The sequence below is a fragment of the Triturus cristatus genome, chromosome 4_1 (assembly GCF_964204655.1).
Source record: "Triturus cristatus chromosome 4_1, aTriCri1.1, whole genome shotgun sequence".
Taxonomy (NCBI): Eukaryota; Metazoa; Chordata; class Amphibia; order Caudata; family Salamandridae; genus Triturus; species Triturus cristatus.
This window is the reverse complement of record NC_140585.1, coordinates 668,602,954-668,629,133: the sequence shown is the minus strand read 5'-3', so window position 1 is coordinate 668,629,133 and position 26,180 is coordinate 668,602,954. Positions and strand designations below refer to the sequence as shown.

Below are 26,180 nucleotides of genomic sequence, written 5' to 3'. Positions count from 1 at the left end.
GACTTCAGAAGAAGCCTACCCTGTCACTGTCAGATGCAGCTCACCCTGGGGCCGGCCTGCCCTTTGCCTACATTCACTATTAGAAAGAACAAATGATGGCCGGAATGCTGACCAAATCAAATATTTGTACTCAGTTACAGATCTGGGTTTAATCCCTTTGTTTTTTGCTCACCACACCACCCTTGTTTGGACCCATTCACATGCAAATCAGTCTTGACCCTGCTCCCCATGGGAACAGTCCAGCCCGAACTGCAAGGCTGTCGTCCCTGGACCAAAAACAAGCATCCTGGGACCAGTTTCGGGGTATCACCCCTCATCAGCCAGACGAACTTGAAACCAGTGGCACAGTGAGCACGGGACTCACGTCTGGGCATACCCTTCCCACTTAAGGAGACAAAAGCAAAAAAGAGCAAATGATGGATGTAATTCTGAACAAAACAAACATTCACTGCCACCTAGCCAGGTTGGAGCCAAATCCAGGAGAAAGGGAAGAACTGACCAGAACTAGTTTTAGAGTGAAACAACAGGCTGTCCATACTCACAAGCTGGTAGTGGGCATAAAAGTGGCATTCCCAAAACCTGAAATCAGAACACTCTTGGACCTTTGAAGACTCAAAAGAAAGTCTTCTCTGCTGTCTGAAGACTGGACTTACTTTCCTTGACCCCAGGACCGCAGAACTGACTCTTAAGGGTCAGATTGCTGACCTCCTGTATGAACTACAGGGATGCAGCAAGTTTCCAAGGCCTTTTCTGCTTCCCAGTTGACAAGACCCAACTGGACCTGACCTGGTTCCTTTGCTTGCCTATGTGGTAGTGTGTCCTGACCCACAAGTGTTCTCCTCCAGGTCCAGGACCCTTGGTTGCAGACAGAGTGTATTTGTTCCTGCTTAACCGAAGGCTTCATTGGACCCGACGCCAAATGACGCAGAGTCCCGCTGAGCTGCGCAGCTCCTGACTGGAAGCCTCACTAGATCCAACAAAGAGCCACTCCTAATAATCTCCTTGCCAAAGGCTTCATTAGATGTGAAGCGGAGTGCAGCAGAGCTTCACAGTCACACCGTACAGTCATTGCATAGAATTCAGAAGGTAAAACTTCCAGTGGGCCGAACCTGGTGCTGTACCTGGCCCTCGCTCTATCGCGGTTGGCCTGAACGTTTGACTTTGTCCTGGTCTGTCATGACCAGATACTCTCAGTTGGCACTCCTCGTCTTTTGGTGCTATTTTGATCTAGAACTTTAAAAACATATAACTATGGTTCTACTGATTGGATTTTTGTCGTTTTGGTGTCATTTAATTTGCTAAAGTTGGCTCTCTTATTCTTAATAGCTTTGGGATGTTTCTTGTGCTGATTTTTCACTTTATTACTGTTTGCGTGCTGCATAAATACTTTACAAGTTGCCTCTAAGTTAAGCCTAACTGCTTTTGTTCCACGCTACCAGAGGGTTAGGCAAAGCTCTATTTAGTGACTTTTTTGATTCGCCTCAACGAGGATTGTGACTGTTATTTGAAGTGGGTTCCCACACCCTTCAACCTGTAATCAAATTTCTTATAGAAATGTTTTGCTTTTTACTGCATTGTAAGTTCTACTTTAAGGGAACTAAGTAAAGCAGTGTTCTGAAGTTCAATAACTTTTTGTGTTTTCAAGATGTATTGTTTATTAATGATGGCTTTTAATGTTTCTTTTAATTTCATATAGGACTAAGAGTTGGAACTGCTGCAAGATAATAATCGTACCAGAAAATCCATACATCTGCAAGTGATGTCAGTTAATTTGATATTAGATACATACTTATATTTCTTGAGCAATACCAGAAATCTTTGGAGGAGGAAGGTCGGCAGGCCACTGAATTTCCTTTGCCATTTCAATATTTGTTCCTGTGTGAATCACACACAATCACTTCGACGTTTCCATGCCAGCAAATCTACTTATAAATGGACCAGAAACAGAACTTTCTGTTTAACCAGGTACCCTTACATACAGCACAAAATCAGTTTGTACCCTAAATCTGCTAAACTCAGCACTTCCTCAAAGGGAATCCCAAAGTTGAGAAGTCATATGTCACGCATAAAAAGCACTTTAGACTCTGTCTCGAAGGCTGTTAGTGGCACCCACAATGAGCTGATCGCCCGCATTGTCCGACGAAAGACTAAACCTGGCACAGTGGAGAAAGCAACTGCTAAGTGTCAGGTAAACCAGGAGAATGTCAGAGATGCAAAAGTAACAAGCACTGCACCCCAAGAGGAACCAAAGAAGGCACTGGCTTCAAAGACAACTTCAGAAACGAAACAAGAGCTGTTTTTGCAGGGTGCTCATGGCCTTCGTCTAGAATCGCCAAATGACATCCAAAGTGTGAAGGATAATCTCTTTCATGTCAGCTATTTTACAACCAACTTTGGAGAGACCTACAATTTCTTAGCCACTCATATCAACTATTACTTTGGAGCTAGCATCGCAATGGCAGAAGAGAAGAAAGCTACTGTTCTTTTGCCAAAAGGGGATGATGGAAAGGTCAACGGTGCACTGGGAGGTAGCACAGTGCACAGTACAAATGAGCAGGACTCCGCATCTTCTGCTGTGGCTGCTGGTCAAGATCTAGCAGATAAAGATGCGGGAACTACTGACCACACAGCTGCCACTAAAAAGAGCATTTCTCATTTTCTTTCCCACTCTTCGGACAGTGTGCAGGCCTTCGTGGACAGCTATTTGGGTGGTCTTGTTCCAAAGATGCGATCCGAAGCGAAAGGCGCCTTAGAAGACAGGAGTAAAGAAAGCAGTGACGTTGTGAATAAGGGAGAAAATGATCTACAAAAAGAAAGTAAAACTTCAGAGGATAAAGCAAAGCGCCTTTCTCTCCAGCGTGAAAAGGTAAGTGTCGAGGTCTCTGTCTGAGTAGCTAGACGCCTACTTGCGATCCTTGTGCCTATTGTTCTTGCAAATTAAACTTTTACTTTTTGTCAAAAGTTGGCAGTCATTTCACGCTCTGTGCCTCTTTGTTTCAGATTATCGCACGGGTGAGCGTAGATAACCGGACTCGAGGTTTAGTCCAGGCTCTTCGAAGAGCTTCTGATCGCAGGGTGTGCATCAATAGAGTGGAGGAGCTAAGTTGTCATCTGCTAGAGTTTCCAGAAACGAGAGGAGTGGCTGTAAAGGTGAGAAGATGTACCTTTCCTTTTTGAAATGTCCGCTTTCATATGTTCTCTCAGGAAGCAGAGAGGGTGTGGGTGCTGTGTTTGAGGTGGGTCATATTTTATGTTGATACTTAAACTGCTTCCTAGAAAAATCCCTTCATCCTTTTTAAACAGGTGGAATATACCTCACAATACAGTTAGCCTTTTAGACGGTTGAGTAGCTACATGGATTCATAACATGTGTTAGCTAGAAATGGGTATTTGTAATGATATTAGTGTATGTGAGCCATTGGCATGGCTTCTTTGTGCTGAGCTCAGGTGACTTGTGCATCTTTGGGCCGGAGTGTGTGTGGTATGTTGTTGGAAGGTTGGGCCATCGCAGGTGAAAGCACACGAAGCATGCCTCTGAGGGCAGACTCCACCTTCTGGTCTGTGGAGGTGGTGTTTGTGTGGTGTCCTGGGTTAGGAAGTTTGTTCATTAGTTTGTTGAGTGGGCGTCAAGAATGGTGTGGCGAGATTGCAATGTGTTTGCACTCATTGCATTCTGTGGTTTGAATAGAGAGCATGTATGTAAAACATCTGCACTTATCCGACATGAAGGTTCAAAGTGGTGATGCTTGGGAGAACTTTCAGCCCAGTGTGAGAATGCTGGGTTGTATGTATCCGTTACATAGACATACTGAGCAAAGGTAGGGTGCTTACAGCCTGAAAAATGCACAGTGAGTTTGATGTGCCTTTTTGTTTAGATTATTGGTTTTCTTTGTGAGCTGTGTTTGATGTATGTGGAAATGGTGTGCTGTTTGTTTCTTGCGGCTGCTCAATAGTCAGTGATTTGATGGTAATGTGCCTGTGGGTTCCCTGTGCATGTGGTGGCAAGGTTTTGTTATGGGTGTATGTCTTTTGTGAATGTCTCCATATTGTTTGTGTTTATTGAGGGAGCAAATTTAGTAGGTGCTTTCTACTAAACTGAATGTTTGCATTTTTAAGTGGTTAATGTGTTTGTAGAGGGGCGCGATTGTAACATGCATGTGAAATGCAGTATGTGTTGTATGTTAGCGTTTGTTAAGCTGCATGTTGCCATTCCGTTGAGTTGGACTAGTTTTGTTCTTCCAAACAAGACCGACACAACCACACCCGCAGTGGGAAAGGCATCAAAAGCAGAACATCCTGTCAGATCGTGCACACAAATGAGGGTGTTAAAAAGGAGTTAAGCTCAAACTCAGGGAAACAAAGAAAAGCAGTCACTTTAATGGTCACAACTAATATCTTCCTTGTCTAAAAGCACATTAAACTTAAACCGTGCAAACTCGTACTGTGATGTTAGCTCATGGTCAGTCAAACCTAGCCCAACAAACTGGAACAAGGAATACAAAGTCCCTGTACAATGAATGAGACAGCAAAGCAAAAACATTTCTTTATGGGTGACTTATGGGTTCTGTCCGCTGCCTTGGATTCAAAACTCTCCCATATCTTGTTCAGAATTATCTGCCCAGTTTAAAATTATAAAATAAACAGTGTGCACTGTTTTGCAGTAGTTGAATGCTAAACATGGCAGTGGTTGATTGTCTGACCATATTGATAGGTTGGGACCTCATTCTTATCTTTTATACCCCTTTTCCTTTAGCCACGTAGATTTAGACCTATTTCACCCTTTTAGCTTTGATTTGACTTGAGAGGAATCACAAGACAAAGCGGTCCTAATCAGATGGTGAGATCTTAGCAGTGATGAGGGTGTGTTTGTGTGTTCTTAGTAGTGTGTGTTCATTGTGTTGTTTTGCTGTGAATCATAAATGATGATATCCAGTGTTATGGATGGAGTGTGTATTTTCCGTTTGATTTGATATCACACTTCAATAGGCTATGTAAAGATATTTTAGGTGTACTTTTATAGCAGTCATTTTGTTGTGATGTTGGGGGTCTTTCCCAAGGTCACCAACATACCTGGTGCATTGGCAGAAAAATAAAGCAGTTGCAGTATGGATTTGTCTGGTGTGAGATTTCCATTTTGTGGTAGCAAGTACAGCAAGGGAAATTTGTGGAATTGAAGGACAATGCATAGAATGCATGGTTTTGGATGCGGGAGTGCATTAAGAGCTCATATATTTTGTGTAAATGCGAATCTTGGCCCATGCCAGTGGCAACAGTCCTGTTATGTGGATCAGCCCATTCACCTTGGCTTTATATTTTTTTTTAATGTAGAGCAAAAGAAGATAAGCACATTGGAACAGAGAAAATGGAGGCAAAAGCACTGACAGCCACTAACACCTAAGTGTACCCTGAAATCTTAAATACTTCATAGGTACACGGAAACCCCGAACTGAGGGTACCCCACGTCTCCTGTTCTCAACCAATCTGCCCTTTTCCCGCCCACTCTCTCTCTTACACGCACATATTTCAGACACATGTGTATTTCATACTCCGGAGAGATAACCAGATCCAGTCAAGGTAGATGGCAAACATTTGCATAGGAAGACTTAGTAGGCAGTCTCCCCACTAGGGTGCTGGTAAAATGGTGTCTGCCCCATAAAAATTGATCAGCTGCCAACGACTGTTAGTTGTGTGCATAACCTGATTAAGTGGATGATAGTCACATATGATAAAATGAGCATGACTTTGGGAATGCTTATTGCGACACAAATCCCAGTGCATTTACGTCTTAATTATGCGACCCGTGGTATAGAACAGGGTACAGGTTAAATAGTCCACTATTTGAACTCGAACCTTCGCAAAACATTACTGAATTCCAAATGTGAGGGCTGATGGCTGCCTAATGGCTCAAGACAGGCATGTGAGACAAGGCCAACATAACAGATATTTTTCTTTTAGAATACTATGGCACAAGACAAACACCAAAAACACAATAGACGTGCCAAAAATAAGACAAAAAGCAACCGTAGGCAAGCATTAAAGTTAGAAAGAAAAGTATATGAAATTGGGTTATTTGAGAGGGACAGAAGCCCTACTCAAATAGTAAACACGATCCTTGTCAGGGTGACCCATAAAAGTCAATAAATAAACTTATGCTTAGCCCTCTGGTAGCTTGGCTTGAAAGCAGTCAGGCTTAATTTAGAGGCAACGTGTAAAGTATTTATGCAGGACTCAAACAGTAATAAAGTCGAAAAAAACAACTAAAGAAAAATCCCAAACCAATTTAGAAAAATAGAGTTAACCTTAATAAATACAATAACACCAAAATAACACAAATTCAGTCAGTGGAACTGGAGTTGTGAATTTTTCAAATTTCCATTGAAAATGGTGTCAAAAAGCCCAAAGCGTCAGTTGTGGTTATCTGGTTGCGCTGGACAGAGGATATGTCATAAGTTCAGGGCAACCGCGATGAAGCTCTGTCCAGATACAGGACCAAGTTCATCCTATTGCATGTTGTGCCTTTTGTCCTTGATGCGATGTTGGCTAGGCTTTGCATGGCTCTGTGTTGGTTACAGTGAAACCTTTTGCTGTGCAGCGAGGCTTTGTGGACCATCGCATTACTTGCCATAGGATCAGATGAAACCGCAGGGTGGGAGCTGCATGACTCTGTCGGACTCTGCGTTGCAATCGGTGTAGCTTTCAGATGGGGTCTGCATGGTGTAGCCCTGCGAGGCTTTGCTTTGATTGAGGTGGAGCCTTCGGTTCAAAGCTGCGTGGCTTTGAGCAGCCTATGGTGCTTTGCACCGCATCTGATGGAAGGCAGGGAGAAGTACACTCTGACTCCAGCCAAGGGTCCAGGACCTGGAGGGTAGCACCTGAAGGGTGAGGCTTCCACAGAGGCCAGCAGAGGGGACCAGGTGTGAGGTCCACTGAGTCCGGTCAGCTGAAAAGCAGGAAAGGGCCTCTTGAAGCTTTTGTATATCCCTGTAGCTCAAACAGTAGGTCAGCCAGCTGACCCTTGTAGTCACTTTTGGCTAGCCTGGGTTTAAGGTAGGCAGGTCCAATCTTCCGTCTTAGGACAGCAAGGCAGTCCTTCTTCTGATTTTCCACTGATGATAGATTCTGAAGATGTCACTTTTATCCCCAGGGCCATCACGTGGATGGGGAAATGCCCTATTTGTCTAACTTTCCCCCTTTTGTGGGTTTGACACCAAACTCTCTAGGGTAACACAATGTAGGTAGGCAGGCCCAGGTGTGAGCTGCTTTTGTCAGTGGCAGTAAAGACAGCCCTCTGAAGTCAGGTAAGAGGCGACAAACACTGAGGCTACCCTTTAAAGCTTAGGAAGGGCTGAGTACAACCTCCTAGAACACCCTGCTCAGGAGAGCAACACCCCGTCCCACACCCAAAGCCGTTTTGTCCCCATGTCTTGAGGAGTACACAAAACACCACAGCAATTCACAGTCATGTGATAGTGACAGAGAAGCACATTTGGTTAGGCAGAAAAATGCAAAATTTGTGAAAGTGATATTTTCAGAATAGTATCTTAAAATCTGATTTTACCATTACAAAGGGTTTTGATTACAGTTAATTTGAGTGGAGAAACATTTCTCTTACCTGTTCCCAAACTGAAGCTATCATTTATTAAGTGTAATACTGCAACCCAGTGTTAGTCTTAACAGTTAAAGACGACTTTAGGTTTTTTTCTGTCAGTACACATCTTACCGTGTAAATACCATGGACCCTGTACTAGGGGTGGGTGGGGCCTATCTTAGGGGTGACTTATAAGTATTATAAAAGGAAGGTCTTTGCCTGGCAAAAGGTTTATTTTGGCAGGTCAAAATGACAGTTTAAAACTGTGTTACAGGCTGCAGTGGCAGGCCTGAGACATGTTGTCCAATGCTATTTTAGTTTGTGGCCCAATCTGTGCTGCTGCCCACTATTCGTATTCAATTTACTAGGTATGCATACACCTAGTATATTTTACAAGCGTGTTATAAGTAAATTGAATGTGCTATGTAGGTGTACACCAGTTTTAACATGCTTAAGGGAGAGAGCACTTAACCACTGGTTAGTACGCATAAAATGCAAAAAACTAGTTCAACAAATCAGAGGAGTGAAGGCAAATAATCTGTAAAATACAATGCAAAAGGAGTCAGGTCTAACAAGCAACATAAAATACATATTGGAAAAAAACAAATATTTGTATCTATAAATATCATAATATCATGTATAACCTTCAACCAATAAGGACGTCTCCTGATGGAACACCCCACCCCAAGACTTTTATTCTCAGCTGGTTTCTCTGAGGTATTACCAGGCTCATTGTTTGCCATCTCAGTATCATATTATGACCTTGTTGTGCCCTTCTGCCCTATGTCAGCTGTCCTGTCATATGGTGTCTTACTGAGGGCTAAAACCCTTGGTTCCACTATATCCCCCTCAGACTTCGACACATCTGGTCCTTACGTCAATTCACCTTTTCTAAAACCTCGAAGCAACATAATCCGAATTTAGTCACCCACATGTTAGTGACTACTCTTTACACAATTCAAGTTATAGTACCGAACATCTGATTGTTCTTGCTTCTTTTCTACTCTAACATCCATATTCTGATTTTTAAACACATCACATCCCACCTTCCTTGAGTGAAGTTTGAGCCACGGTGGCATCCATCCTTGGCTACTAGTAAGTGTTGCTCAGTCTCTTCTTGTTTAAAGTAATACTGATATACCCATAATATATGCCAAATCATTCAACTTAAATTTAAGAACCAAAGGAGGAACTAACTTGTCCCCGTAAGAATATGTTTTTGTCCTTTCCAGACAAATGTAATGCTATCTTAGCAAAACTTTAAAGATCCTCCAATAAATATCTCTTCTTTGAGCCATTCTTCCCTAAAATATATCAAGACCTTATGAATTATGACATCAAATTCCAAAGCCTAATGCCAGTGATCCTCAGAAATGCAATTTAGATTTTGAAACTCAGCTGACGGAATTAGACATTCAATAGCTCCACTTTATGCATTAGATTCACACTCTTCTGATACAGACAGATCTGCCTTTGCACTTCCCACGAATGTGTTCTACCACAAAATTGTACTGTAGCTACTAGAGTGCACTAGGGTTACCCAAAATAAACAAAAACTTGTGTTAGCCCTCAGAGGAACCCAAGCACCCCACAAGTAGTTCTGAATTTGTTGACAACCCACGTACATGTGAGCATCTTCTTTTCTATTAGAATATTGCTGTTTTGCATCTTTCAAAGTGCAAGAGGAAAAACTGCAGTCTGTTGCCCTCTGTCCACTTTTTGGTAACATAGTCCTTGATCACTGGCATCAACCACAACACAGGTGGGCAAACTAGGGTTATAAGGTTATAACAAAGGTGTTTCATTAGGTCAGATCGTATTCTTTCAAATACTGAACCCTGCTCATCGATCAAACTAACTCTTCATTCTTTTTTAGAGGGCTTATAAGCAGCTTGGTCACCATAACAAGATTTGGCAAGAATTGAGATAAAAATTCATAGAGCCCATGGAATGAAAGAAATTCATCCTTATCTTTGGAGCTTGTGCTCCCTTAAAAGCCTTCACTAACACCTTTCTAGGGCTGATCCCTTGTTCACAGATTGCATTTCATAAATACTCCAACATGTTTTTCTCAGTTCTTAATCAAAATACACTAACTTTAGGCGTTTGCAATTCTTCTTGTATCTTAATATTGTACTGCTGTAAGCCCTTTCCCAAAAATTAAAATGCCATCTTGAAATGCCAGCACATCAGTTGGGCAGCCCCATTACATGCTGAAAATCAGCGACACTAGATGCCAAGCCAAGCAGCTTTTAAAAAACCCTATCCTGATCCATAAGTGCTGTGAGTTTACGTGATTCTTGGGCAAACACAGTCTGATGATATGCAGAACACTAATAAGTTGTTAAAAGCCATAGCCACATCCAAAATGCAAAACAGATTAATAATTCTAGGTGAGCCTTCACCCATTGAATCTAATATAATGAACGCAGATATGCGCAAACCCTCAATGTATTGTTTCTCGTGTCTGCCACAACATTGGAAGACAACCAAATAGAATGTCAGCTTCCTCAATTACATCTTGAGCTTGTAACATCTTAAGAACTTGTGTGAGCTCCTGTTTAAAGCTAAATGGAACAACACTTATCTGATGTTTAACTGGTCAAGCATCACCTTTCAAATGTATTTTTTAATAAGAAATCTTTCAGCATACCTTCAAAAATGTTTTTGTGTATTGCAAAGCATCAGAATTTCAGACAGGCATGTCCTGTGAACTTTAGTGGCTGTGGAAACATTCCAAACAACAAGCACACCTTTAAATCTTACAACTTCACAAATATATATATATATATATTTGTTTACGGTGTTAGTTTGATTTAGGGTGTGATAAGTGTTTTGCTTTACCTCCATATTCTAGTATACCTATACTAACACTAATTGAATGACAATAATTGCATAACTGAACACAAAGAATTGACTTTTGGTATTAAATGGAAGAGAGAAGGATGTAACCCTACAGTCTCTGAATATCGCAATACGCAATCCTGGATTCAATTACCAGCTTCCTAACTTAACCAAATTGTTTGATCAACAGCCCTGCCCTTTACTTTTTTCTTAACCTTCCAGGACATTGAAGTAATTCAGTACAGGATCTGTGCTATACAGAATACTCACATATACGGTTTCTTTTTTTTCTTCACTCTATTTATTGACAAGATATAAACAATCATGTAGTCTGGCACACCAATCCCATTAACAAAGCTGCTTGTTTGAGTAACGGAAAGCTACACAATGGACATAACATAGCGTGCAATATGTTCTAAGTGACGACCCCGTCAAACAAATAAACTATGAGGCCATAGGTTCTCATGCGCTACCAAGGTACAATCATGGCATACACATTCCCTATTCTTTTACACAGAGAGGACACGCGAAGCACCCGAGTGACTCCTGTCACAGTAATGCTCCTCGCGCCATTCAGCCCTTCAAACAATGCTCCTCTGGGGTTTAAGGATGGGCCTATGATGCTGCCTTTAAAATAAAGCATCACATTTTGGCATTCGTGGCGGCTCTTGGAATAATGATGGACTTACTGGGCTAGCAACACCAAACACACAACACACGTTGAGCACTCCGTTCAATTCAAATAATGAGCTTTTTTGCTAGCAGTCATTAAATGTATAAAATAACCCCAAATTTCAGAAGCTTATCGGCATTACTACAGTAAATTCACCAGTGCTTCGACAATAAAAACCAGGCTCGCACTGCCCTCTGCTGGCCAGCTTTAAAATGGGGTTTGCCAATAAATTCAACCACTTGCTAACTATCAAGTCGTAAGTTTATATTATTACAATGCATTCTTCCTGAGCATTTGTGAAGAGGTTAACCTGCAGTCTTTTTAAGAGATCGGTTCAATCCCTCTTAATGAAACTTAATTCGCATCAGATTGGTTTGATAACTGTCATCCATGCAGTTCTTGCTCCAAGGACTTTTAATTAATTTCAATGAAGTCAGGCAGATAACAAGGTTGTTATCAAGGCTGTCTCCTTTCAGCAAGGCTGGTCTTGCTTCACATTTGCTTCCAGCTTAAGCACTTCAGACAAAGGTTGGTTACCTACGTGTATATGAAATAATCACTTTTATATGATCCAGGGATGAAGGTACATCAGTGTCTGTCCCCTGCACAGACTTCTACTCCTCGCCAGTTAAGTAAGGTTTCACCAAACATTGTAGATAAATATCCACGTTTATTCCGTCCATTAGGTTACCTCTAGCTTCCAGCTTTCCCACCCACCAGAGAATACGTTTCCCCACATTCTAAATTACATATTCAAAGTTCTACCAACTCTACAGGAAGACATCCTGCTTTGGGCCTCAGGTTTCAGAGTGATGGCTCAGTAGAATGGACAGAGGGGCCAGGAGCTGTAGGTATCATTGGTGCAGAAGGAACAGTGGCACTGGGGCAGGTGGTTTGAGAGGCCAAATAAATCCCAGTTATTGATGTGTTACTTACTTACTTGCTTTAGGGCCCAGTGTCCACTGGCTGCTCGAGTGTTGTTTTGGGCTTCAGATCAATAAGCCAAAGGAAAGGAAACTTGAAATAAAGGAAACACATAAACTTAGACTCACAGAGATGGTATGGAGCAAATGGGGGCCCATATTTTTAACAAAGGTCAGAGACAGCCCACTTCGTGAGTTGGTAGCTATAATTGATGAAGCAGGTGCAGTGGCACTTGGGTTCAGGAGTGTGAGGGGCCTACTATGTCACAGTTGTGACTCTTTTACTTTACTAAAGCGCCATGTGGGATCATTTTCCATGCAAACATTAGGTCAAAGGGCACCCTTGCTACATTGAAGCGGGAGTGGAGCAAAATATGGGAGCCATTTCTCTTTCTGAAAGGGACATCGATTCAGGTTCAAGTGATGACCAGAAATGGTGGGATAAGGGAGACAGAGTCACAGGACACAGCCTGCCACTTAGAGCCACTGCTATCAGTACTGCACCAGGTGCAGTTGCATTGGGACCCAGGAGTGTAAGGGGTCCATATGACCCCAATTTTAGGAATCAGTGTCTTATGGCCAGTTTCAGTTTTTGTTTGATGCATTTGCTCTTTCATAAGTCTCACATTTAATAGAAATTATGAGCTGTAAAAAAAATACCCCTGAAATGATCTCATAAGCCCCACCCCTGTGCTTAGCCCTGCCATTTCTGCTCCCCAATCCTTGCCAAAAAGGTTTGGAGTGGCTGACTTCAAAACATTTTGCTTATGGGGCGCAGAGCAAAAAATGTTTGAAGATCTCTACTATAGATAGATAGACTCTCTCTCTATAGATGGTCCAGTAGGTGCATTAATCCACCGAATAGTTGAATTTGTTATGTTCACTTGATAGAAGTGGTCTTGCCAGTTAGTACACCTTTTAATTCACATAAAATCATAAAATACACCATTGGTTGCCACAAACAAATGCCCTTTTATTTATATTTCTAGAGTATCCTATAGTGCATCGAACTTGCAATATAGCAGCATGTTCATATACAAATGAACTTGAGCATCCCATACTCGCACGCATTCTGAAGGCCTCCATTTCTTTCGCGACCTTCCTAGATGCTTGCAAACATGCAACGTCCTCCCATTTCCGTGGAAACTCTTTGCGGACTCTTGAAAGCTCACCAACCACAGACCGATTTCCCTGCTACCGTTCCTGGCCAAGGTCTTAGAGAAAATCATCAATAGAAACCTCACCGACAACAAACTACTCAACACCACTCAGTCTGTTTTCAGACCCATCCACAGCATGGAAACTGCCCTCATTGCGGCCACAATTGACATGCGCATGACTCTGGACAGAGGAGAAACGGCAGCCCTCGTTCTCCAGGACCTCTCTTCAGTATTTGACACACGCTCCAACCCCATCCCCATCCATTGCCTACACAACATTGGAATCCAAGCACATGCACTCTGATGGATCTGCTGCTTTCCGTGTGGAAGAACTCAGTCAGTCAGCCTGGCACTGTACATCTCGGACACCCCCAAACTCATCTGCAGGGCCGGACTGGCTGTAGCGGGCACCTGGCAACCCCCAGTGCGTTGCACGGGTGGGAGCCGGTTTTGGGCCCCTGTGGGCCCTTTTTGTCACAGGGCTGTTTTTACAGCATAGCTGCAAAATCGGCCCTGTAACAAAATCAGCCGAAAACCGGCCCTGGCAAAGAGCTCAGAAGGTTGCAGACCATTCAGAATTCGGCAGTAAGAATCATTCTCAGCCTCCCATGCCGCATTCACATCACACCACACCTTGTAGGAGCTCCTCTGGCTCCCCATTCACAAACGAGCACAATTGAAACTCCTTACCAACACGTTCAAGGCACTCCATAATACTGGCCAAGCATATGTCAAAAATTGCATATGATTTCATAAACCTTCCATATACCTCAGCTCGTCTGGACTCCTACTTGCACAATTCCCAGGCATATCGAAAACGAGATTCGGTGGTCGAGCCTCTTCCTACATTTCTCCTAAAGCATGGAATAAACTGCCACTACACATCAGAGCCTCCTCCTCAATTCTTGAATTCCATAAGAGGCTGAAGACCTGGATTTTTCAGTAGTACTGCTAGGCCCTAGGTGTGCCTAGGCTAACATTGTTCAGCGTCAGGATACCCTCCCGGGTGATAGTGCGCTCTACAAATCTCCATAACTTAAGTGAATTAATGCTGCAAGCTTAAACAGTTGGTTTGATGGTGTGCTATGCGTTGCCTCAAAAGTTGATGCAGCTTACAATGGCTTTTAGGTTTATTCTTTTTCTAAACAGTAGGTGCATACAATGTGCCTGAAGACACTAGAATCATATCAAAATATGATTGCATCACTTACACACACAAATGCAAATATTTCGGTGTGGTGCTAGTTCACTCAAAAGTTAATGTACAATGCCATCACTGCACTTCTGTTGCCTGTCTAGTGTTATGAGTATCCAATTTTTTTGTCGTAGAGCAGTGTCCACCACTTTTTTGTTTTTTTTTACACGTTATTGATTTTTATTTGCAAAGTTTGCCCAAAGTTCTGGATTATGATTGGCATAATATATATATTATGACATTCATATTGTTTACACACAGCAAAGTCTTCACATGGTAGCATAAGGGTGAAAAGTGGTAATGTATGACAATAAATCAACAAGTAGAGTCTTCACATAAGGTTATCAGATTCCTGTCTGGGTCATCCGGAAGATGTGTGGAGGACCAGCATTATACCATCACCCAATATCACAATGCCATGTTATTCTCTGTGGCGAGGGATGAGGTCCATGATTTAGTGCTCTTGCAAGACACATTTTGAGCTGTAGCATTATATATTCACTCTTGCCCATAGCTCTCAATCTTCAGGCAATAATTCCTCTACTTTGCTCACAGGAATTACCTTGGGCTATACCCTTGCAACTAATATTTCTTGATGTTGAATTACATCCGCTCATGTTGTTGGCTCAATGCTTTGTATGGAGGTTAAGGAGGACTTGTCACCAGAATTCTGGGTAAACCTGTCCCCCTCTACTTCCAGGTTGTCCAGTGCAATGTGGCCACCTGTTCTCATGGTCATGGCACTAAGAAATGTCATCTCTGCTGAATACCATCTGATGGCATGTGATTGTCACATGTTTAACTCTAATGCGTGAGAGGCCCTCAATTTCCATGACAATTCAGTGTTTGGCTAATTATAAAGCCATATCTTCAAATTGACTTTTATATTTTTACCTGTCTGCTGGAAAAGCCCCAATAAACATTCTTCTGGATCAGCTATCAATGAGCCACCCATGGAATTATTTTGTTCAACACTTTTGTGTACTGGACAGCTCTACATCATGGGTGATTGTTTCCGGTCCAGGGAGGACACGGCCTGGCAGTTCGGGCTGGCCTGTTCCCATGAGGAGCAGGGTCAAGACTGATTTGCATATGGCTGGGCAAACTCGGGTGTCATTGTGAGCAAACAACAATGGATTAAACCTAAATATGTTGATGGGGGTGCGTGGTTGAAATGTTTCAGCACTCTGTCCATCATCTTGTTGTGTTTGCTATGTAAGCCCTAAGTGGCCAAGGGTATGGCCAGATGTGGGTCCCTTGATCACTGTGCCACTGGATTCGAGCTAGCCTGGCTGATGAGGTGTGAACCCCTGCAACCAGTCCTAGGATGCTTGTTTCCGATCCAGGGAGGACCTGGTCTGGCAGTTCAGGCTGGACTGTTCCCATGAGGAGCAGGGCCAAGACTGATTTGCATATGGCTGGGTTCAGACTGGGGTGGCCTAGTGAGCAAAAGAACAATGGATTAAACCCAGACCTGGGACTAGGGGTGAGTGGTTGAAAAGCTTCAGCACTCCGTCCATCATCTTGTTGTGTTTGCTATGTACGCCCTAAGTGGCCAAGAGTATGACCAGACGTGGGTACCTTGATTACTGTGCCACTGGATTCAAGCTAGCCTGGCTGATGAGGGGTGATACCCCGAAACTGGTCCCAGGATGCTTGTTTCCGGTCCAGGGTGGCCCTGGTCTGGCAGTTCAGGCTGGACTTTTCCCACGAGGAGCAGGGTCAAGACTGATTTGCATATTGCTGGGTCTAAACTGGGGTAGCATAGTGAGCAAAAAAACAATGGATTAAACCCAAATCTGTTGATGGGGGTGTGTGGTTGAAAAGATTCAGCACTCCGTCCGTCATCTTGTTGTGTTTGCTATGTACGCCTAACTCCATCCATTTGGGTCCCCTTAGTTTTGAATCTAGTTCTTTAACTAATGGGCAGGGTAGAGTTACTAGTAGGGTAACTAAAAATACAGAGCATCACCAATTTTGATAGTGAGTTTGGACCCGTCACGGGAAATGGCAGACTGTCTTAAAAGCATACCGACTTTCTAATCACTCCATTGGCCTTCTGAACATTGCCTGGTATAAGATCAACGTCCGAGTTGGTAGTGCTGATGTCCATCCATTGCACTGCCCAGTGGAAATAAGCAAGATTTGTCACAGTTAATTTTGAGACCAGACATCTGAAACTTGGCCAACATGACACCATATGTAGTTGTATTGTTGGGTATATTTCGAAAGCCAGATAACTCCAGACCTTTATAAAGATCATATCATCTAAAATGGCAAAATGTGACCATCCTTGTCTAGTCCTTCTTTTAGTGTGCAATCACTGTGATGAATAAACATACTCTTTGTCACTTTGACTATGGGCAGTGAGTATAGCAGCTTAATCCAATGCAAAATCTGTGGGTAAAAACTCCTCTTTTCCAGTACTGCAAACCAAAAGAATTACTCCAATATGCTGAATACCTGTTCCATGTCTCCGGTAGCCACTAAGGCCACGGCTTCACCCATAAGAACTCCAGACATGACCTGAAAACAACGTCTCAGGATGTGGTTGAGTCTGAAACAGATTTGTTAATGTCTGGATGCACTAATGATTTCAGCACTTGTAATAGTTTCTTTGATGTTGCTTTGCCAAATATTTTAATAATATTCTAGATTTAAGAGAGAAAGAAGCATAGAGGATGCTGATTTTAGTGCTTCTTTACCCTGCTTGATGAACATTATTACAGCTGCTTCATTTGTGTATTGTGGAAACACTCCCACACCCTTTACCTACTTGTATAATGTCAGCAGTCTAATGCAGAGCTAGGATGTGGCTTGATCATAAAATTCAGGGGGTAGTCCATCGGAAGCTGGCAACTTAGACCTCGCCACATAGCCCTCTGGCATTTCTGATTTCGAGGGGTGTAAATGATCGATCTTATATATTGGAGTGTTCCTTGATCAAAATGTTTCTAGCTGCAGCATTCAGTTAGTCATCTATCCGATTGGCAAAGGTGGTATTTTGTGGAAATATGGGATCTTGTAGAACTCCCTAAAAATGCCTAATTGATACCGTGCCATGATTCTGTTCTGATCTGTGACGGTTCTCAGCTCCGTATTGATCCGTTCTGGTACAGAAAAAGGAAGCCAGCAGCCTCCCAGCTCTGTCTCCTTTCATATGCTTCTTGGCAGTTGATATGTTGGAAATCAAATATCCCTCCCCATTCTCGTGTCAATGCATACAATTTTCCTGTTTCATTCAGCTTCTTCGCCTGAGTCTGATCCTGTACTGAGTCCTTTTGCAAGTGCCTGAGGTTGCCTACATTGGATGTTGGTTTCCTGTCTCCAGGACAACCTGGAAGGCTTCCCATTCCATTGAGAGCCTATCGATCAAACTCTTACTTTAGGCAAAATAACTGTCGCATCTATGAACGTGCCATGGGAGGCTGTATCTTCTAATGCCTATAGTTCAATTTACCATAAGTTGGCCCACTGCAGAAACATCAACAATGGGTTCTGCTCAGAAATCGTCTTGCAGAGGCAGATTGCATTTCCCATACATCCTACTGTGACCTGGGGAAAACACAAATAGCCCTAGAAACCTAGGTATGTGTTATGTTATGAGTTTTGTAAAGCGCACAGCTGCCCCAGCTAAGAGACGTCCCAGCGCTAGCAACTGCAGCTGTAGACGAGGCGACAGAACATCTGGCCTATAAAGTCGGAAACAGATGAGTTTTAATGGCTTTACGAAAGGCAGTGAGATTGTTGATGCTTCTGATACAGACAGGATGAGAATTCCAAAGTTTCGCAGCAAGGACGCGAAAAGAGCAGCCTCCCGCTCGCACTTTCCTCACCCGAGGGACAACAGCAAGATGCTGGCCCATGGATCATAATTGATGGGTGGATATGTAGAGTGAGAGGAGATTCACCCAAATATCCAGAGAATGGAGGTTTAGGATTATGTGAGCGATGTAGAGAGAATTAAACTCAGTGCGTTTTGCCACCGGCAGCCAATGTAGCCTGCGGATGGCGTTAGTTGTGGGACAGGCTCTCGGTAGGCCAAGTAGAGTCCTGGCAGACGCATTTTGTGCCCTTTTCTAACTGAGGATCTCAACTTTATTTGCTCCTAGATAAAGTGAACTGGCATAGTCCAGCCTCAATAGAATGGTGGCCTGGATGATGACCTGACGGACTGTAGGGTCAAAGAAACCCAACTGTGGTTTGAGCCCACGCATGAGTCTGAAACAGGTCCCAGCTACCATTTTAGTTTGGACCTGAAAGCTAAGGGCAGAATCAACTCATACTCTCAGGTTTTTGACTGCCTGTTTTACGGGTAGGCGAGCAGCCCAGAGTCGGAGGCCACCAGTGCTTGCTCCACAGCTCAGTGTCTCTCCCCACTAGCAAGATCTCAGATTTGCTCGCGGTTCACTGGAGACAGTTGTCAGTCATCCAATCTGCTATGGCTGTTAAATCGCTCCTGAACTTAAGCGCGTCCTGCACGGAGTGGTCGGATAGTGCCACCACTAGCTGGGTATTGTCAGCATAGGATACCACAGTTAGTCCTCTGCTCCTGGCTACTGCCGCTAACGGTTGAACATATAAGTTGAATAGAGTTGGGCTCAGAGCTGAGCCCTGTGGAACCCCTTGTTCGATAGCATATGCCTGGGTGCTGAACGGAGGGTCTGACACTTGAAAGGTTCTTTCAGATGAAAAAGAGGCAAACCAGCCTAAGGCCGGGCCCTCAATGCCAGCCTCCTCCAGACGCTGCAATAGAATCTGGTGGGATACAGTGTTGAACGCAGCGCTCAGATCTAATAATTTCAGCGCTGATGTTCGCCCAGCATCAAATGCGTCCCTCAGATGTTCGGTTACAGCTAGGAGGGCAGTCTCCGTGCTATGACCAGGGCGAAAACAATTCTGAGAAGGGTCAATCAGATTGTTATTTTCTATGAATCTTGTACAAATGTAATTGATATAGGCCTCGGCGATCTTGGATACCCACGGCAGGAGAGAGATAGGGCGAAAACTCCCAGGTTTTGGATGCATCCAGAGTAGGTTACTTTAATAAAGGAACCACCATGGCCCATTTCCAGGCCCTGGGGACTACCGCCGTGGACAGGGACATATTGATCAGTTTACAAAAAGGCGAGAGGAGCAGAGGCAATGATTTAAGGAATTGCTCAGGTTTAAGATGGTCTGCAGGAGAGCCTGATTCAACTCTCTTGCAGATCGTATGCATCTCCTCTTGAGGGATCAATGGGAAGACAGACAGTGTGGGGGTAGCATGAGGCCTATGTGCAGGGCCTGTTCTGGTCGTGATGTGGGAGAAGGTCCTGTAGATGTTCTCGACCTTCTTAATGAAGAAAGCGGCAAGAACTTCACATTGCTGGTTGGAGGAGAGAGGGGGAGCTTTAGGTTGCCATGCAGATTTAAGATCTTTAAGTATGGTGAATATGCATCTAGCAGGATTACTGCTATTTCTGATCTCGTCATCAAAGTAGGCCACCCTTTCGCTCTCTGGATGGCCCTTTGGTAGTTTTTAATGGCTGCCCGATTTTTTTTCCTTCGGAACAGGGTCGTAGTCCCGTCTCCACGCCCTTTCCAACCTTTTGCAGGCTTTCCGAACCATGGCCAGATTACTGTTATACCATGGGCTGGATTGGCTATCACGGCTCTGTGACCACTTGACAGGGATAAGCGTGTCAAGGGAATTCAGAATCCAATTAGATAAGGCTTTTTCGGCTGCATAAGTGTCATCTGGAGTGCCAGGTGTGTGCCTGAGGAGGAGGGCATGAAACTGTTGAATGTCGAGTTTATGCCAGGGGCGTTTTTGTACCGAATTCCAGGCTTCCCTCTGGAGGTGCTCTACTCCCAGCAGTGCCATGGGTACTAGATAGTGGTCATACCAGGTCATCAGTATAGGCGGGTTGACTGTTAGGGTGGATAGATTGGAAAAAACAGGATCTAGCAGGTGTCCAGCTGAGTGGGTGCAGCCTAGGACATGTTGTGTCAGCTGGAGGGCGGCAAGATCTGCTAGAAAACTGCCTATTTCACTATTGTGTGTGTTTGTTATCCAGGTACAAGTTCAGGTCACCAATAATGCTAAAGTTGGCCGATCTAATAGCCAGTGTGCCTGCTGCGTCAATCAGTGCATCCCTGAACTCTTTGGAGGGGCCCTGTGGGTGGTAGTCCAGGAACCCAGACATCATAAAGGTGATCGTAAAGCGCGCGCACTCACAGCCCGCCAGGGCCTCTTAAATAAGAGTGCAAGTGTAACTGGATTTAAAGATAATAGCAATGCCACCACCTCTAGTCCCTCTGTTAAAAGTTGCGATGTTAAAACCCTAGGGCAGAGCCAGACCAGGCTAAGCCTCCGTGTTAGCCGTGAGCCATGTCTCTGTAAGGAAGAGGATGTCTGGTGACTCATCTTGCAGCAGATCGTGCACTTCAGCAAAGTGCTTTACTAAAGAGTGGCAGTTTAAACGAAGGAGTTTGACAGCGTGCACAGAAGGGGTAGAGGAGATGCGACGACCCAGGAGTTAAATCCACACCTTCTGCGACAGAAAGGGCCCTCAGGCGTGACACCCCCTGGATGGTCGCATAGACTGACCCTCTTGCTAATAGAAAATAGATCTCCCCGGAAGTAGACCTGTTTGCTGCCGGCCAAACCGGCAGCATGTCTGGCGTCGTCTAGGCGTGGACAGGTGCAGATGGTCTTGCATTAGGCGTGTCTTCGGCGCACCAGCGGCGCGTCCGCTGACACATCGGTTTATATTGAGAAGAGAGCGGCAAACTAGACCCCCCCCCCTCCGACGCCCGGAAGTGTGGAGCTGGCAGGGAGGGAGTAGCCAGGAAAATGACTGATACGCCCTCGACGCAAATGGCACTCAGCCGCGGTGGAACGGGCAACAGTGCAAAAGGCAGGTGAGGTATATTGCCCTCCAGGCATCACACATTCTCCAGGGCACAAGACATGTTTTCTTTGAGTTTCCATTCATGGCACTTGCAGTCGTGGTTAGTGGGGGGTATTGTTCTATTGACACCCATTTCATTTACACAACTAAAGTCTTCTCATATAATGTTGAAGTTCCCTAGGTCTACCACGTTTTGTATCGCTCTTTGCATAAATTATTTTGGTAACATATTTGGGGCATGAATGCAGACCAATAGCAGGAAAATGCCACCTAACAAGACCTTAACCACAACATAGTACCCCTCGGGATCTGTGGCCACCTTATCTACCACTACACCCATACTAATGCTCCATGAGCATAGGTGGAAGATCCTGTAGCATATAACCTTCCTCCAGTTGGTCTGCATGCTCTGTGCTTGGGCCTCAATAAGAGGGGCAACCACAATTGGCCATATAGTGTCACTTTGTTTAAGTCCCTCTGTTTTCTCCAGTTAGAACTGGCATGTGTGTTTTAGCTTGCTAATTAATTTTCCTGTGTGGCTACGACCTGCCTTGTAGCACTTGCTGCTGCAGTGACCGGGTGAGGCCACCATCTCAAGACCTCGGATTAACTAACCAGATGTGTGCTGGATTCTGCCTGGAAAGGTGAGTAGCTAGCCAGTTACTGCCCCGTGTCAGTCTTTATCCGCCTCCATTAATGTCTCAATCATGAAATGTTACCATCTGAAGGTTATTTCATAGGCTCGGCCTGTTTGAGCCAGATCCATTGACCATGCTGGGTAGGCCCTAGTGGTAAAAGGTCTGAAGATCGGCCTTCAGCTCTTGGGCCTTGCCTTTACTCACCACCGAGCTGAGAATATTAGGAGGACGGGGATAGAAACGTGAAAAGCCCCTTGTTTGTATTGATGGTGCTTACTATCCTGATCAGCAACCTTCACAAATCCTTTCTGGCCTCCCAGCAACGCTGTATCATCCCCAGTACTTCCTCACCCATGCTCACAGCCTACTAGTCATTGGTGAACCTGCCTGGACCCGTTGCTGCTTGGGGATTGTCTGTCCCTCAGCTAGGCAGGGTTCAACGTTCTTAACTCCAAAAGTGGTTGGAACTCCTACAACCAAGGAGAGGTCTTGTCTCTTGGTCCTAGCGGGCTCCATTCAATTGATGTGCCACATGCATATCTTTGTTGGATTGGCAGCAGCTGTCTTCCTTGCTAGGTAAGTCGTCTCACTGCTATCTTCTCTGATCTCCAATGGAGCACACCGCTCTCTCTGCAGGGATCTACCTTTAGAGCATATGGATGGCTGATATTACAGCTAAATCGTAGCAGATTAAAGGCACTATTGGTGAATAGCAACTAAACCTGTGACTTGTCAGCCATGTTGCTGACCTCACCCCCTGGCTCCCACCAGATTAATGCACTAAAAACACCAAAGCGCGTTTTCCAGTTGTTGTGGTTAAAGCTTTTGCTTTCGATAGGGAGTTGATCTATTCTTGTTTTATACATGGTACATAAAACATTCCTTTTTATAGGAAAGCACATTGAAAATCCTCTTTTCAGATAGTTTTTGTAAAACCCTGTTACAGTTACGCTTCTACTGTTGGCCTCGTATTAGCAGCTCACCTTGTACCAACACAATTCAAATGAAGGCTGCATCATAGTCTACAGTCGTACCAATGCACTGCCTGCCATCATTAGGATTTTGGTCTCATTCATCGTTGTGCTGTTAATAACCATCTATTCAATACTGATTTGATTATCCTGTTTTTTTCAATTTTCTCTTCAGGAAAGGGCAATCCCCTGTCTGCTGCGCCTCAGACAGACCAATGATGATTTGCTCCAGGCTGCTGTCAGGGAGGCCTTGGCTTTAATTGGATACATAGACCCCGTGAAGGGCCAAGGAATTCGAGTTCTCACTATTGATGGTGGGGGAACGAGGTAAGACCGCAAAGTCCAATCACAGCAAAGAGTCCTCAGCACTCATGTTAAATTAGACCCTGTTAGGTGCCTCTCTGGGGGATCTGTCATGTAGTAAGCAAGACTGGCATTTTAAAAATCAATTTCTGTGAAAGTTGACGTATGCTAATAGGCAAAGCATATTTGTCTCTTCAGCTGTGCCTGCTAGTCGGCTTTTAAATGAAATGTTTCCTGCAAGTATCTTGTTTTAAATCGTTAGGATTTGGATTTATCGCAAGTACGTGTTTGTTGATTTCTTAGTGCTCGTCCGTGTTTGTGTTATTTATTGAGGTGCTTTTAAAGTGCTCATGTGTTGCTTTCTAGCCACTTCGTATGTTAGACGTTCAGTTTAGCTGTCTTGAAGTCCTGTCCTGACTTGCATGTGCTGGCGTGTGCTGCGTGGAATGCTGCTTGCACAGGAGTCTGAGGCTGTCCCCCTCTGCAGTGCGCTGTTGCTGTTCTTTGTCCGTGATGCAGACATTGATTGCCCTGTTAAAGGTGGCAGCTGGTCCCCACCATGGAGGTAATCCCTAGAAGCGGGCCGAGTGGGCGAGGGATCCACTCTATAGCGGGGGCGAGCTGCTGTTGAAAGTAGCATGCCATGTGTCCGTCTCTGCTTCGAGCCTATCATACTCAGCCGCGATGCATGCTACGCGGCCTCACTTTTTCGGCAGATAACTACATTACCCCTCAACCCAGGTGGGTGTCAGATGTCATTTTGACCGGGTGTCGATCCTAAAAAAAACGTGATTCAAGATTGTTCTTGGAACGTTTGCTTTAGATACATAATACTGATTTATTTCTACATAACTTAATTCCACAAATGTTTATGGTTTTTTCGCAAATAGAAGTCTCTGGTCGCGTGGTGTCGCTGTCTATCTCTCACTCTGCAATAATTGTTTCAGATATTTGTTTCTTTTGCATTTTTGACCTGGCACTTTAGTGACCACACCGTCATCCGCTCCACACAACACGCATGCACAGATGTCACCCAAAGATTACACTGACACTTTCATTATGGGTGAAGAACTGTCGCAGGTTTATTTCATACAACATAAGTATGACGATAAGTGGGTTATCTTACGGGCGATCCAGGGCAAGCAGCCCCTCGCTGCTCCGCCCGCCTTGCGAGCCAGCACGCACGGTGGGTCGATGCCCTGCAGTGCGGCACATTTTTCCAGATCCTCCTTTGGATCACGTGATCTGTCTAATACTCCCGCCCCTTTTAACGGGGGCGGAGCGTGTTGTGGCACACCCCCGGTTGGTCAGGCCCCCCAACCGCCCGTAGGACTAACGGGGCGCCGTCGCGGTCTTCCCAGAACCTCCTTCGGCTCCCGGACCTTGGCTCGGGCACCCTTACTGTGCCGGACAGGGGTACCCTTACTGTACCGCCTGTCGCAGAGGTACCCTTACTGTACCCTTCTGCCTCCAGATCGCCCTGTAACTCCGCCTGCAACGCAAGAAAAAAAAACATTACAACATTCCGATAGCGCGCTGCCTCTGCCGCGCAGGGTAAGCGGAAAGGGTGGGAATTCGCGTGGCCAGGAGCGCAGGAAGCAGAGGAAGCTCTGAGGGGGTGAGGCGCTTAAGAGGGGGGTCTAGCCTCGCCCCAGCCTCGCGGCACGCCTCCCCCAAGACAAACCCATTGGGGGCCTCCCCTCCCCGAGGCGCGGCCTCGCTAGAGAGGCGGAGCAGGGGGGGGGGCTCCGACGGGCGGCCACTAGAGGGCTGCCCTGCTGATGTCCCCCTTCGTGGGACGCGGGCAGCGGCATAGTGACCACACCGTCATCCGCTCCACACAACACGCATGCACAGATGTCACCCAAAGATTACACTGACACTTTCATTATGGGTGAAGAACTGTCGCAGGTTTATTTCATACAACATAAGTATGACGATAAGTGGGTTATCTTACGGGCGATCCAGGGTAAGCAGCCCCTCGCTGCTCCGCCCGCCTTGCGAGCCAGCACGCACGGTGGGTCGATGCCCTGCAGTGCGGCACATTTTTCCAGATCCTCCTTTGGATCACGTGATCTGTCTAATACTCCCGCCCCTTTTAACGGGGGCGGAGCGTGTTGTGGCACACCCCCGGTTGGCCAGGCCCCCCAACCGCCCGTAGGACTAACGGGGCGCCGTCGCGGTCTTCCCAGAACCTCCTTCGGCTCCCGGACCTTGGCTCGGGCACCCTTACTGTGCCGGACAGGGGTACCCTTACTGTACCGCCTGTCGCAGAGGTACCCTTACTGTACCCTTCTGCCTCCAGATCGCCCTGTAACTCCGCCACAGCTCTGGGGAGGCTCCCGTCGATGCCAGAGCCCCCCCTTCCCTCTTGCTACTACTGATGCCCTGCCCCTGAGAGCGCCTCTTGCACGTCCAGCAAGAACATGTCCATCCCTACCCTGGACAGGTGTACCCCATCAGGCTCATAGAACCCCTCCACCTTCCTAGGAGCAATGCATGTCTGATGACAACCCATGCCCCAATTGATGTATTGAGAGTGCCATGGTTCCCAAATTGCTGCTGCTTCGAGGTTTGGATGATGTCTCGACAGGGCAAAACATTTTACGTAACTGCTGTGTGGACGCCGTTTATCATGGCTCCGGATGAAGCTACTATGACTGACTGAGCTGCTGAAGAATACGTATCTCTCAGCTCGAGGACCAAAATTTGTGAACGTTTCCCAACTCCCTGGCTCCAAGGAAAGGCTGAGCGAGAAGGGCAACACCTACATCTGTTTCCCAGGCTTAAAAATATGGCATTGGTACCAAGGCATGGTGAAATAGGTGCTTATGGACCTGCAATCCGATTATGATTTTCAATTGCAAATGAGGGGCCTTCCTGGCTTCAAAGTGTGTTTCCAAACAGCTACAGCACAATAAAGCGAGGTGAAGGTAACGGGAGAGAAACCACCTCCCCTACGTATATAACACAAGCTGACATCACGGGA

At 45.1% G+C, this 26,180-nt stretch overlaps 1 protein-coding gene across 8 annotated transcripts in view; it reads left to right on the top strand.

Moving 5' to 3' along the window:
- The window catches only part of PNPLA8 (patatin like domain 8, phospholipase A2), a 440,884-nt gene that overhangs the window by 94,796 nt on the left and 319,908 nt on the right, over positions 1-26,180 (top strand). For all 8 annotated transcript variants that reach the window (XM_085653104.1, XM_085653102.1, XM_085653107.1 and 5 more), the window contains 3 exons: positions 1,697-2,866; positions 3,001-3,150; positions 23,064-23,215. In XM_085653104.1, coding sequence (XP_085509230.1) covers positions 1,760-2,866; positions 3,001-3,150; positions 23,064-23,215 — 1,409 coding nt within the window. In that variant the 5' untranslated portion in view covers positions 1,697-1,759. The remainder of the gene's footprint in view (positions 1-1,696; positions 2,867-3,000; positions 3,151-23,063; positions 23,216-26,180) is intronic.